Below are 15,591 nucleotides of genomic sequence, written 5' to 3'. Positions count from 1 at the left end.
GTTTGCTTTAGTTCATGATTGTAAAACCTAGATGGACTGTTGAAACAGAGGTGCAGGACCATTTTAACTCGCATATGATCAACACGTCTGTTCTGTTGTTCCTCTTAGATGCATCATTACAGGAAAAACTCTCCTGTTACATCACCCATTAACTCTGTGTCAATAAAGTCCATCTACAGTTTTATTTCACTCGTTTTCTTCACTCCTCTGTTTATTTTATCCAATAGAAACTGTTAATGTTGGCCGTTGGCTCTGTCGTTCACCCTCTGACATGCCAACCACAGCTATCTGTGGTCCATTTGCTGCTGGTCGTTACTCCGCCGCCGCTGCTGCTAATTTGTGGAAAGTGCAAAAAAACAAACTGCCATGTAAACCACTGTTGAGCCTCACTTTAGCCACATTGAGGATGTGGAATAACAGCAGCGCTAATGTTTGCTGCACTTCGGCAGGATCCAGATTTCAGGTTGATGTTCGGAGAGAAAGCAAGAACCAGAACAGCTGTTCTGTTCTCCTCCTGACTCTGGATGTGTTTTCTTTTCTTACAGCTTTGGAAGTTGGTACGCATGTGTGTGTCTGTGTTAAGTTCAGCCCATCTGTGTTTCTTTACCTCCCCCTCCTCCTCTGCACACACATCCAGTCCTATTTTTATTCCCGCTTAGCTTCGTGCCACATAACTTGGCAGCGACGCGACCCCTGTGTCGAACACGCCTGCTCCACATGTAAAAATACGACGGCCGCCCAAAGAAAACACTCAGCTTCATTGAAAAAAACAACGAGTGGATGAACTCGGAGGACTTGTGGGTCTGCTGATTAATGGACTTGCCTCTCTGATACGTGTTTTATAGAAGTATTTAGCAGAAAAGGGAATGGACCGTGGAGAGACGGCCAAGATTCCTTCTTTATAGCCTTAATGAGCTGTTGCAACGGCTGCATGATAAGTTAATCGCTGAAATGAACTGCCATGGTGCATTCTGTTCATACGCCAAGTTTAATCACCTCTCAGTCTTTATTATGTTTTTTTATTTATTTATTTATTTTTTTTTGTGTATTTATTGACATATGTTCCATCTCTTGTCAGTCTGCAGCACCAGCTAATAATTAACTTCTAATTAAGTTGTTTCTGTCAGGAGAGAGAAAAAACGTAATTAGATGGCGATTAAGCAAGCATCCATGAAAAAAAAAAAAAAAAATCAAGCTTTAAGAAAAAAAGACATTTAGAAAAAACTCAAAATTGAAATTTTAGGCCAAACGTTGAAGTCTATATTATTTTAACTTGATATTCAGATTTTTTTTTTTTTTACAGCTTTTATGAATCTAGTGGTGACTTAGAAAATGTAATAAACTTTTAATGTGAAAGTTTTAATTAAGAATCTTAATTTTCATCCAGAGCTTAATGTCCTCAGTAGGGAAATGTGTCATCTTAGTTTCCATTTAACCCTCTTTCCTCTTTGGACGGTTACAGTGTGAGTTTCTAACCCCCAACTTTATAACCATTCAACCAGTTTCAAACTCTGACTGCTGCTAACTAGACTTAAGGTTACATTAACATTAAACTTAAATGAGAATCATTATCATCACTGCACAGAACCTACAACGTATTTGGTTAAGATTGAACATTAAACTAACATTGAGCCTCTATAAGCCAACTCTTTTCCCATATTTCACAGCTAGCTTAATTTTCAGCTGTTGAAAAAGCTTCTTTCTCACACGGCACATCACATCAGACAGGTTTATTAGTTACTGTGTCCATGTCTCCATTGAGCCTTTTTTTTTTTGCATCAGCGAAGAGAATCTGCAGCGTTTTCTAATGCATCTCTGCTAGATTACCGTAATGCACTTTATTTTGGTGTTACTGGATCTTTAGTTGCCCGTCTACAGACAGCTCTAATTACTGCTGCACAACTTTTAACTGGGACACGCAAGTTTGACCAGATCTCCCCAGTTTTAAGTCCACTACACTGGCTGCCAATTAATTTGAGGATTTAATTCAATTAATTTTATTTATATAGCGCCATGTCACAACACGTCATCTCAATGCACTTTTCAGTTCACCAGATCATACAGTCAAATTGATTCAAAGTTTCCTAAGGAAAACCAGTTGCTTGCATCGACTCATTGACTGGAAGGCAATCCCTCACACTAAAAATGTTTGTAGCGACAGTGGAGAGGAAAAACTCCCTTTTAACAGGAAAAAACCTCCAGCAGAAACAGGCTCGGTGTGAGCGGCCAGGATTCATTTTTTAGTTATTTAACTCAGTTTTAAGTCTTTATATGCACCATATATCTCTGATGTCCTACATCATAATGTGCACCTTCATTCTCTTAGGTCAGCTAATCAGTTAACCCTCTGTAGCTGGTCCCAAACTCTGGAACATGCTGCTGCATATCAGGCAGGCGGACCGTTTTTTAAAGTCTCCTCTTTTCTCTCTGGTGTTTAATACTCAAAAGGATGTTGGTGTTAGTTTATTTTATGTTCTCTATTATATTTTCCATGGTGTTTTTACCTTTTTGCTGCATTTAACAGTGTTTGTATCTCACATTTTGTGCAGCACTTTGTTCCTGTTGGTTTAAAAGTACTATATAAAAAAAGGTTGAATTGGATGTTGTGGAAACGTCTATAGAAGCAGCAGTTTCAGTGATCAATATTAAATATCAACAATTTGAACAATATGTTGCATAGACTAAGATCTGCTTTGAGTAATTTTTAACTAAAAACTCAATTTCTACTCATTTATTTTCTTTAGAATAATAAAACAGGACTCATAAATCTCTGCAGAAAGTAAAAGTTATCTTTTTTGAATATTTTTTATTAATTGTTGTAATCTGGGGAGGTGTTACTATTTTCTGTCTTTTTTTATATTGTCGATTTATTTTACATTTAATAATATTGAATTTGTGTTTGACTTTCATGCTGATGTTCTTTAAGGCCCCAAAAGTCTGTGGAAATAAAAGTAAACATCTTGTTTTCACAGCAAAGATGGTAAAATAATAATAAAAACAAAGCTGTTTAATTTTATAACGCATGGACTTTATTTATAATAATCTTTTAGCTAATATAAATACATTTTCTTGAATTTTAAATTCAATATAAAAAACATGCCTGAATATAGCGGTCATTATCATGTTAATCAGAATGTTCATTATTTAATTTTAAACTTGGCCAGAAGGTGAGGACAGGTGTGACAGGCTGCACCTGTGGACCATCTGAGGGTGCAATACTATCCCTCACCACCGGGGGGCCCCAGGACAACCAGCTTTCCTTCCAGCTTTACAGCAGCTCCCCTGCAGGCTCCTTATTTGTTTAATTTCTGATGTTTATCTTCTGAATTCCTTGATAAATTGAAATCATAAAATGCATATTAAGTAGCCATGATGTGAGTTTGTGATTATTTGTTATATTGTAAAAAATCAGAGTAAAAGGTATAAATGCAGAAAGAAACGTCCTCCTCGAGTCGGATGAGTAATCCGTGCTTGTTGATTCTGATCTATTGATTAAATAATTAATTGTCACAAATGTTTATATATTATAAATCTAACTGAGGCAGAGTGTCTGTGCAACGGAAAATGTTTAGTATTTTAGCTTAATGATTTATTAACAGCTGGTTGGTGATTTTCTGTAAATGTCTCTCCTTCCTGCAGGTGTCTGAACATGCAGAGCTCAGCTGGATCCTCGGCTGCCTGACCAGCATGCCCCGGCTACGCCACCTACCGCAGTGGAAGGTTAGACCCCCCCCTGCATCTGTTTCACTTCATTCATTTCTGTCTCATCTTCCTTTTCTTGACTGAATAATCTATCAGCATATTATGAACCGTTTATAACTATTTATACTTGGTTCAAAACAACCCTGTTTAGCTTACTTCCTAACCCAGTCCTGGTATGAAAAAAATTATTAATACTCTGGGTTGTGCAAATACTATGTAAGTTAAATCAAATTTATTTTTGTTGTTGTTTTTATTCCAGGAAAATAATCAGATTAATTAGAAGAAAACAACACTTTAGTCTCTATTAACACTTTTATAGACAAGCCATTAAATATAAAACTGTATAAAATGAACAATGTTTTTGTGCTGATATTTGATTGTTAAAAATGTACTAGTAAAGTAAAAAAATGTCTAAATATTGACCAAAGTATCAATGTTTTAGCAGCAACTGCTTAAATTAACCACAGATCTCAGATTAAGAGGATGTCTTCAGTAGAAAAATTAACATGTTTTAATGTTAACTAGAGTCGTTAACTCAAGCTGCTGGTCCTAAAATGATTAAATGAGCATCTTATCATTTATTGTTTTCACTAAAGTTTGATCAGGTTGTTGTTTATTTCAGTGTTTGAAGGTACGATGTCGGCACATCTGGCTTCTTCTGGTCTTTGCAGAACAAAACCCGCATTTCAAATGAAATATTACCCAGCAGTTTCTGGAGTGACGCTTGAATTGAACTAAAGTAGAAAGTCAGCCTTATTGTTAATTAAAGACATGTTTTCTGTGTTATTTAGTGAACTTTTAAAAAGTAAAAGCTTTATTCAATCGCCCAGCATTACATTTGATGGACTTGATTTAGCCAAACTGTAAAAAAGCTCAGTTCACAAACAGTGAAGCATGTAAATATGAGCGCAGGTCATTGAAGCCACAGTCACGAGTTTTTTCGAACCAACCGGTAGTCGAAGTTATTTGCAGATGTTAAAAAAAAGTAGGAAAAAAAACTCACATATTCCTGACTGTCGATCTTAGACTGTCACCACCTAGAAAATGCTACAATAGAGTGAAACGTCATTTACGGGCGGGTTTATTTGTGTCAGCAACAGGAACAGCTTTATATCAAAACCAGCAGCATAGTTTTCTCTCTTTTTATATAATATAATGTAGGAAAAAATCCATCCATGACGCAAACTGTTCATTATTTCTATTTATAGTTTTATAGCTTTAGATGCATATTTCATGTCTGTCCCTGGTGCTCTGCACAGCTTTACGACTCGGATCTTCCTGCCTCCCTCCAGGTCCAGATTCATGTTGCTGTAATTGTTGCCACGTCTCAGCCTGACTGTGTTTTTTAATTTCCTGGGTTACCACCGTCTGCTTTATTCTTACATTTTAATTAACCTGCCAGAGTTTTAAAATCACAAAGTCCCAGGTCTATCCCAGTCCTCCTGTATTAATAAAGTGGGAGAGCTGCAGCCTCCCTGCTGCTCCCTGTTAATAGAAAACACCTTTTGTTTATTCAGCAGATGAGCCGATGTCAGACACGGCTCATCAAGTCACGCTTCACGCTTTCGCATCAGAGCTGAGGGTCGTAAAAGTGAAAAGGATTCTTTGTAAAATTGGAAAGAAAGAAAGTCCACTTGTTCTCTCTTTTCTTATTCCTCACTTTTTTCCAATTTGATGAAGATGAAGAGCAAGCAGAAGAACGAGGGCAGCGTTGGACTCTACACGTATCCGGTCCTGCAGGCTGCCGACATCCTGCTCTACAAGTAAGATCTTCCCTTCTGGTTTGTCACCAATTATTTTAAATCAAGCATCATTACTTCTATTCTCTACAGCTAATGTGAGTTTAACTTTCATTTGAGCTACAACCCGTTAAATCATTGGATACCTAAATCTGTGAAGTCAGGAAAAGTAGAAAACTTGACAGACTAGTTAGAAGGATTGCTTTGAATGAAACAGGTTCAGAAAAACAGCCTGTTGCTGAAAGCAGAGTTTGTAAAATTTGTTTTTGTTAGAATGAACCGACATCTGCAGCCATCCTGCGCTAGATAAGACAATTTATTCTTTTAATGTTCAAGCCAAAACGGTTGTCTGTGTTTAATCGAATACAGAGAAAAAAAATAAAGGAACAAATAAAAAAAAAAGTTTGGACTCAATATAGTGTTTTTTTTGTTGTTGTTTTTGTTTTTTTAGTTTTTTTTTACGGCACTAGTGGCTCGTTTTCTGACAGTAGGCTGACAGGAAGGGAGTATGAGAGAGGGGGGGAGAGACAGGCGGGAAAGGTCCACAGGCCGGATTGGAACCCGGGTCAGTCGAGGACTAAGGCCTCCATACATGGAGGTCATGTGCGCTAACCAACTGCACGCCAGGACTTAATTCAGTTTTACTGCTTTTCTCTGTTTATTTTAGTAATTAAACTTGGATGAATGAATGTCAGGAAATATTTTTGGTTTATTTTTATTTCTCTAAAGGACCAAAATGGTTGTGATGAACTTGGCCGTTTTATCAAAATAAAAGCAGCAGAAGGAGAAGTTTTCAAACCTTCTTTTCCATAAAACCGATTTTGGATTCTTCCATCAAAAAAAATAAAATAAAAATCAGACCATTCTTCTTTGAACCGGTAAAATATTTCACACATAATGTTTGAAAAGAAATCTAGATTTGATGCTGATATTCCCTCTGCCAGTAGAAAACCTAAAAGAGTTTTGCCCAGAAGTATTCACACCCCGACAGACTTGCAGGTAGAGTTCTCTTTATCCAGAAGTTGGTTTGTGATTGAATTAGACTCGGGCGTTTTTTTTTTTTTTATAGGTTTTCAAACCATATTAATGTTTATTATCCTCTAATTAAAATAAAATGGTCTTTCATAAACAAAAATAAATAAATAATTCATACACTTCTCAATAATAAACAGAAAAATCTTTAATCTGAACCCTTTTAACTTTCCCAGAGCAGCTTGTGTAATTTTAACTCTATTTTCTTCACTTTTATTTTTTGTTATAAGCCAAAAGTCTTGGAGGTCAGAAGGCCTATGTGTCATCACCCTAATCTTTAGCTCCAGTACTAAAATGTCAACATATTAGTCAGATTAAAAGGTTTAAATGTAAAATCTTTGTTTATAGATGACCCTCATGGGGTTAAACACAGCCCTCCCTGGCGTCTGCCTCGCTCAGTATGAGCTCTACGGTCATTCTGGAGAGAGAGAACAGATTATAAATTAATGATCCCAGTGGACGAAGAAGCTTCTCTGGAGGAACTTTATGATTATAAAAATAAAAACACAAAAACTCTGCGCACAGTTTACTCAACAACTGATTGATCTTCTGCCTCTGCTATTGAAAGCACAGGAAAAAAACACATCAGCGTTCTAAAAACCGGTTTGTTATTTAAATGTCTTCACCTTTAATTTGCTCTCTTTTTGCTCAGTTCTCCATCAAAGATAATTAAAGATTTTTGCAGAAAAGGATATTCTCTCTTCCATTTTAAAGAGGCTTCGGTTTGGAAAATAAGACAAAACAACGGAATAAACACACACCCACTCAGGGAGGGGTCGTGTTTTCCATAGCCTGATGTTTTTACGTCCGATCCTGCCGACCTCACCCTCCACTCCCCCTCCGAAGGGTTCTACGTCCTAACCAGACGTTCTCATTAAGCTGCCACTTTTTTATTTCTTATTTAGAAGATATACTTTACAGAGCGACTTGTTTATGAACATTTGGCTTTTGTTTGCTCTTTGTTCTGCGGTTGTCGCAATAAAGACACATCAAGCTCGAAATCCAGGAAAATAATCGACACCATGGAGATTTTAAAAATGACAAATAATTAAAGGCATTAAAAATGTTTAGTTAACTTGCAAATTTTAAATTAGAGCATGATTTCTCAACAGAATCACAGATGCCTGCTAAAGACAAAGTAAAAGTACAACTTGACAGTATGTTAAGGTTGTCTGAGCTATTATTCTTTTAATGTGAAAATAATCCAGAAATCCAGCTCAAATATGCCATCATTATGTTTAGTGTTGATACCATGCCAGATCATCATTATATCCACCTACAGCTTTGGAATATCAATACGTTTCAGAGTATTGATATTTTTTACAACCATAATTTGTTCTTTTATTTTCTTTTTTCTTTTAAATTAACTTAAATCTTCAATTACCATATTCATATATTTTAATTAACTTAAATAGATAAATATGGGAATTTAAAAGGTTACTTGTAAGCAATTTAAGATATTTTTACCTTTTATTTGTATACTTAATGTTGCTGTTGAGACTAAATCTATGAAGTTCATTTTAATTCATAAGTATTCCTTCATCTTAACTGTGAATTTGGAGTTTTGGGGAGGAATGAAATATTTTTTTCTAAACTTTGCATGTACAAAAACATAACTTTTCAATTTTTTTAATAAAGTAGACAAACTACTTATATATCCAGGCGTATAAGCCTATATTCTCCATTTTGCTCCAGTCCATCTAAAGCTCTCTTGTGGCAGTTTTGTAATTGTAGACTTTTTTTTTCTATCTTCCAAAATAACAAAAAAGTTTTACCTCTTTGAATTCTGAAGAACAACAACCCGTGCTCTGTGAATAAAACATTTAAAATCTCCTGCATTCTCAGTTTTGCTCCAGTTGATCTAAAACAAATTCAAATCATCCCACATTATATTTCTATTCATATTTCACATTCACTTCACATTCACAGTGACGGTGCACAAATACTTATGATTTGATGTGAATCAGACTTTAGCTGAGGCTCTGAATGTGTTCAGTTTCATTTCTTCCTTTTTAATGTTAATCTTGTCTATTTTAGGTCCACTCATGTCCCTGTAGGAGAGGACCAGGTGCAGCACCTAGAGCTGGCTCAGGATCTCGCTCGGATCTTCAACAACCATTATGGGGAACTGTTTCCTGAACCGCGTGCTCTGCTCAGTAAGAACAGCAACAACCAGTCAGTTAGCATGTAGGGCCGAATCCTTCTCTGCCTCTGCACCTTTCAACTTGCTTTATTTATGGGATTTAATCCTTTCTTAAACAAAAGCATGTTAAGTACATTTATGCATATTTATTAGGAGATTTGACCACTTATTTAAGAAAATAATTCAAATTAGTTTGATTTAAATGCAGTTTTTAGTTTCTGCTCTGATTTAAATATGTTTAGACTTCTAATTTTAGATATAAATTAATACTTAAGTTTCCTGCTTTTAAAATAAAACTTAATACTTTTATTTCCTCCTTTTGTTTTTAAATATCTGAATTTAGCTCTGTATTAAAAATAATCTGCCTATACAGCACTCTGATACAACCGAGGTTCTTTTAAATTTCTTCTTTTACTGTATATTAATTAACTTTCTCACAATTGCAACATTTTTTTTCTCCTTGTTTGCTTTAGGGGTTAAAAATTGGCAAAAATTTGCTGATACTAGAGCTGAAAAGATCAATTAGACTATTCAGGATTCATTTATGGAAATAATCATCAACTAATTTAGTGATCGATTCATCTTTATTTACAGTGTAGAGACTGTAAAACATGCCTTTAGCTTACAGAGCGACCCACTTAGAGCAGGAATTATACAAAGATTGGAAAAAATATTTAAACATTTTGCATTTAAGATGGAAAAAAAAAAATAGAAATTCTTCTGTCAATTCTACTATCCAGAACTCCTTAGGTGGAAAAGTTTTCTTTTCACCTTGTTAATTAAAAAAAGTCTTCTTTGAAGAATCATTGGCAATCCGATACGCATCACAATACATTGAGAGCTTTATAATAATATAGCTCTGGTAATTCTTCTACTGCTGGTGTTTACCTATAATTTTTTTTAATGTTTCAGATCTATTGGGCCATATTTTGAATCAATACCAAACTAATCAAATTAAAAACTGATAATATTGGGATTTTGAATTTATACTTATTTTGTTTAAAGAATATTGGAATTTTGGTATTTTTATTTAATGCCAATTTTGACTAATTAAAATTATTCCAATGGTGGTATTTTGAATCTCTACAAATATTACCCAATGAAATATATCATTACTTGACAGATTACATTCCTTTCTAACACCCAGAAGTTTTTTCTGTTTTTGTTTTTTTGTTTATTCTTTCTTTTTTTTTCCTTTTTGTTTGAATTGTTTGTTTGTCTGTGTTTTTTTTTTTTTTTTTTTTTTTTTTTTTTTTTTTCGGGAGATGGATTTATTTTTTTTTTTTAAGTCATTTTTCTTTGGATGGATAGGTAGGAGGGGGTTGCTTAATTTAGTTTGTTTTTGTATTTATTTTGTTTTTTTCAGATTTGGACGTCAGAAATCCCCAAAGAAATGGAGGGAAAACTTTTGTTTGCAGATTAATGCTAAGCTAACTTTATATAAGTTGAACCCCATTCAACAGCTTCCCAGCTATAAAGCTGTTGGAACAGAAAAGTTAGGGACTCTTTGTCCCCTGGGGTTAAAATAAAACTGAAATGAAATCCAAATCCAAGCATCAATCCCCTTATATCCAGTATTAATATTTTTGCGGTCATTATTCTTGTTTATGTTTTAAAATGATCGCTATCTGCTCCTAGAGATGAAGTCTAATGGTGTCAGAGGAAATGGCTGACATGTCTGTGGATCTCACCCACATCCCTCTGGGATTCTCCCTGATTATCACCATCATAAAAGCAGAGGATGAACTCAATAAAGCTCCGACTGATATCTATTCATCCTGTTGCAAAAGAAGGATCCAGGGCTGATAGCTTATCATGTAAAATAAAAATGTGTTCAGCCCTTCTGATCTTTTTCATGTTTTTTGTCTGTATTACATTTTAGTTAGATTAGCAGGATTTTATGTGATAGCTATTCTCTTTTCCTGTAGTAGTTGTTCTAAACATTGAATTCTGACTTTATATCCAGCAGCCGTTGGTCTGTCAGATGAGCATACCAGCTCAGACCAGCATAGCCGTAGTCAAAACCTGACTATCCCTTTAGTTTATCCCTTTAATTTTGTATGAAAAATACACTTTAGACTACCTCAACGGGCCTGTATCCCTTTATTCAGGTACAAAAAACTTTTTAATTATTTACTTTTTTGTGTTTTTTCAGGTTTATTGCTATCTCACCTTAAAGTGTTTTTTTTTTTTTTACATGAATACAGGAATACACGCCCATTGAGGTAGTTTAAAGTCTATTTTTTGTACCATACTAAACAAATCTGACATCTTGCGCATGCATATTGACTAGGGTTGCCAATTCCCTGGAAAACAAAAGGGACACCTCATGTGCGTGTCAGTGGACCTGTTTGCCTTTACCCCTCCTGGTGTGGTGATTTTTTTTAGCCCCTCTTTGTGTGTCAAATGTTTTTTTTAAACTATTTGATTCAAATCTGAATTGAATTAGATTCATATTTGTGGGGTCACATGAACACATGGAAAACAAATTATTATGCATCAATTCACTTTATTACAAAATAACAAAGTTTGTTGAATAGAATAAGTATCTTAAATATAAGCCTGTCCTGCTTAACTTCACACTGTAAAAATTAATATAAAACAATAACAAAATAGAGCACATTTTTGGTGCAACAGCAAACTTGTGCAAACTTGTAAACAAATTTGTGCCTTAAGTGCAATGACTGTAGTCTACAGTTGTAAAACAGAAAATAAATCATTAGCTCAGTGCTACATTGTGTGGCGATAGACTACTTTTTGCACTTATATTTCCTCTGAGCTCTTGCAGAAGTGAGGAGTTGTCTTTGAGTGCTGCAGAGTAAAGCTGAGTGAAGCAGCGTCAGCATTTAAATTACTACGTTTGTCCCCCATTCTGCTCTGTTGTCTCCGGCTATCTTCTCCGTGTGCAACACTTGGCTCGACCAATGGGATGAGGGTATTCTGGATCGTTACGTATATGTTGTCAGCTCATTGGTCACAACGCAGGACAGGGCCTGGAAACAAGTTTACCATAAATTTTGTATCTAACGTGCCCTTGTTCTTCGTTTTCCATTAGCTTTTTACTCTCACAGTAATACGGGACAAAGCGCCTTCCTTTTCCACTAAATACCGTACAGGTACTTCTATTTCTAAATACAGAATGATTCTGTTTTTCAAGGGACGGTTGGCGACCCTAGTATTGACTATAGGTATGCTGATCTGACAGAACACCATCTCTGTCATCAATTGACAATTTTATAAACACGATAGACAGAAGAGAAAAAAAATACTTAACTGTAGCTGCACTTATTAGAAATTTAAAATTCTGTGATAAACAATAAAGATGAGATGTGTCAGACTTCATTGTTCTCAATATAAAAAGTGAAGCTAACGTTAGCTTAGTTCATACGAAGTTCTATTTTCTATTTTTATTCTAATTTCACATTTATCACTTTAACACGTATAGCTACTGCTGTCAGAGCATATTCATAACTAAGTGATTTAATGATGACTTTATTTAACCAATTTTTACTCTTAAAGAGAACAGCTATTAGCTAAAGATGCTTTGCTAATGTTACTTGCCGTGTCACTACCTGATCCATCCCGGAAGCACGATCAGTCCTCACAAATAGATATACATCCTGGTGTCCATAAGTAATGTAATTATGGTATTACTTATTTCTATCCTTAACTCTCTAAAGAATGCTAATACACATCTTTAAACATTTTTTTATGACTTGTGAGACAATTTTTATGCTTTTTACATTTTTTCATTAAACTTCTGTCATCATGGGACATGCTCAGAACAGTCCGGTAAAATATGATTAAACCATGTTTATCTGCATTTTATTTGTTTCTTTCTTTAGATTACGCACTATATAGCATAATGTTAACACGAAACAAAAACATAAAACTCAAAAAGTCTAGATTTATGTTTAAATCCAAAGCCAAAAATTTAGCCACTGGATGTATCGTAGCATCCCATTTCGGGTGCAGATCGGGCAGAGACGAGTGATAAAACGGAAAGGATTTTAAGGCATTTATTTTCTTAGGAAATACATTATTAACCTTTAACACATTATATTTTGGTACGTTTACTATTTTTGGGGAAGGAAAACGTCATTTAGGTATTTTTAACAAACTAAAATCGAGGACAACTCGGATGTGTATCTGATGCGCAAATGAGCCGATGGCGCATGCGCGGAAAGGATCGTGCTTCCAGGACGGATCGGGTAGTGACATGCAGCAACATTAGGAAGTGGCGGGATTTCCTGAAAAGTAGCCAATCACAGGCTGTTTACTTTCTCGGGCGGTTTCACCCTAAAGGGACAAAGACGGAGATGAGCGCCCAGAAAAAGATCTCCTTATGGATAGAGAATCCACTGGAACATTAAAAGCAAGAGAGAGCATAGAAGCAGCATGGACTCATGGTTGTGATTTATTGGGGGCATCATGAGTTTAAATCTGCACTCATAAAACATTCAAAATGCTGGGGGGTATTTTACATGCATGTTGTAAATAAAACTACTTGTATGAGTATTTATTAGGCGTGTCACTCATAGATGCTGTCCTTTATTACCTGCCTTACAACCATCCACTACTTTGTGTTGCTCGATCATAGAGGATCTTGATGAAATAAAATGCAGTTTGTTGTCCTATTGTGTTGAATCATGAAAAAGTTGAAGGGGTGTAAACATTTCTTCAGGGTTCGTTTGACTCCTTACTGTCAAACAAATCAATGCTGGAAGGAACAACCTTCCCTTTGAAAGCCAACCAAAGCCTCAAAGGCTTTTTAATCCCCTTAATAAAGATGTCTCCAGAGTGATAAACAGGACACATGTGGACAACTCATATGGAAATTACAATATGGCGGAAGGCAGGCCAACGGAGAATGACAAAGGAGAGGAAACCGTGTCTCTATCGTCTACTCATCAGTTCACACTGTGATAGGTCTGCCTCCCATCAGCACACCCACAGCAGGCGGCCATATTGGGCCAGCCATTCCCACTCCTCCCTGCTTGGGGCCTGTTATTGGATCTTTCCACTGTTCTGTAGTTTCATCTTCAGCTACAATGCTGAAAAATTTAACTTAAACTTTTGAAAATAATCAGAAATAACTTATTTCTGTATGTTTAGATCTACTGGAGACTAATTAGATCTAGATTTCTGATTTGATTCAGGTTCTGTTTTTGTTTCTAAGGTTCTGTTTTGGTCTTTCTGAAACCTCTGCTTTCCTGATGTTTCTCAAATAGTAAAAAGTTTTTTGTCTCACAGCATGTTTTTCCTTCACAGGTTCGACCCAAAAGGTGAAGTCTCTCCGCAACCCCTCGGCTAAAATGTCAAAGTCCGACCCCCAGACAATGGCCACCATCACCATCACCGACTCTCCAGATGACATCGCCCTGAAGATCCGCCGCGCCGTAACAGACTTCATCTCCGAGGTCACCTTTGACCCGGAGCAGCGGCCGGGCGTGTCCAACCTGGTGACGATCCACGCCGCCGTGGCGAAGCTCAGCGTGGAGGAGGCGCTGTCGCAGGCCAGCGGGATGGACACGGGGGCCTACAAGGGGCTTGTAAGCGAGGCTGTGATCCAGAGGCTGACGCCCATCAGGGAGGAGCTCCAACGGCTGAGGGCGGACCGGGCGCACCTGGAGGGGCTGCTGGCTCAGGGGCAGCTCAGGGCGCGGGAGCTGGCTGCTCCTGTGCTCGCAGAGGTCCGACACAGAGTGGGCTTCTGCTAAAAGGCCTGGAGGCTGGAAAATAACAACATTTATGGTGTTTCTGATCAGGGCTTCGCTAACGACAAGCCGTCTGCTTCCTTGTTGTGACTCATTGAGGGGAATAAAAATGAAGGCGGGACTAGAGGTCCGCTCTGACTGAGGGACCAGTCGTATAACCCTCCTCTGAAAACAAAGCAGGACGTCTTCAGGACGATCATTTCTTTTATGTTTTGGTAGATGTCATCATTAAAACCTCTTAAACTCAGAAATGATTTATGTCACTCAGAGTCTTCAGGTGTTTGTAGCTTTAACCAAAGGTGTTTAATTAAATGAAACAGATTTGTAAATTCTTTTAAACCTGTAATGAATCTGTTGGATGAATCATTCTTTCACACCAATCCAAACATTTTCACAGCCTGGAAGTTTATGGGTGAAACTGTTTTTTTTTTTTTTTATATTTGACAGCATAAACATCTGTGTCTGGTTCTACAGGAGTGAACTGTGTCTGCAGAGACCTCTGCCCTCATTGGCTCCTAAAGGATAAATTCACCTCTTAATCCGGTCGTATAACGTTGACTGGAAATGATAGAAAAGTCCGGCCCTTAGTTCTGGTTTATTTTGAGGTGGAAAATGAGTCCATTTTAATAAATGACTGGTCAGTTTTCAACTTAATCAAAGTCTTGTTATTCTTATCTCTGCTGTTTGCACTTTACTCATCCTCCATTTAACAAGACAGCGTCTCATGTTCCAGCATCACACATTCCTCTCATACTTTTCTGCTTGGTTTTTATGTAAAGAGGCTGAATCATAAGTGCTTTTTATTTTTTTGGAAAAGGTGCTCACCTTGAAATAAACAAACTGTCCTGCTCAAAGACCCAGTGATGACATGGTTTTAGGCCCACAGCCTCACTGATACTCCACTGTATATATAAATGTCAAATATTCCTTTCCTCAGCTTCACCGTCAGTTTTTATACAGGGTTTCTGCGGGTCATTTAAAGTCATTAAAGTATATATTTTTTTTTATTACGCCTTAATTGTCATTAAAGTGCATTAAATGTGATTATCATGGCATTTAATATAATTTTTTTTTAAGTTTTTAAAAATAATTTTGTCTGGTTCCGTTCATAACTGGTTGCGCGTGTTTGAGCAGAACTGCTTCCCGAAAATGCAAATTTCAACAAAAGGGGCTGGAAAACGAGCAATTCGGGACAAGGCTGCAGCCTGTCAATGGTAAATATGATGAAGGACTTTGCAGTGTTTTTTATATATATATA

General features: G+C 36.5%; 1 protein-coding gene across 1 annotated transcript in view; it reads left to right on the top strand.

Moving 5' to 3' along the window:
- wars2 (tryptophanyl tRNA synthetase 2, mitochondrial) overlaps positions 1-14,641 on the top strand; it is a 46,043-nt gene extending 31,402 nt beyond the window's left edge. The window contains exons 3-6 of the mRNA XM_015395045.1: positions 3,640-3,720; positions 5,383-5,465; positions 8,511-8,629; positions 13,888-14,641. Coding sequence (XP_015250531.1) covers positions 3,640-3,720; positions 5,383-5,465; positions 8,511-8,629; positions 13,888-14,336 — 732 coding nt within the window. The 3' untranslated portion in view covers positions 14,337-14,641. The remainder of the gene's footprint in view (positions 1-3,639; positions 3,721-5,382; positions 5,466-8,510; positions 8,630-13,887) is intronic.
- The last annotated feature ends 950 nt before the right edge of the window (positions 14,642-15,591 follow it).

This window comes from Cyprinodon variegatus, unplaced genomic scaffold, assembly GCF_000732505.1.
Source record: "Cyprinodon variegatus isolate N-32 unplaced genomic scaffold, C_variegatus-1.0 Scaffold722, whole genome shotgun sequence".
NCBI classification, from domain to species: Eukaryota; Metazoa; Chordata; class Actinopteri; order Cyprinodontiformes; family Cyprinodontidae; genus Cyprinodon; species Cyprinodon variegatus.
This window is presented reverse-complemented; position numbering and strand designations above follow the sequence as displayed.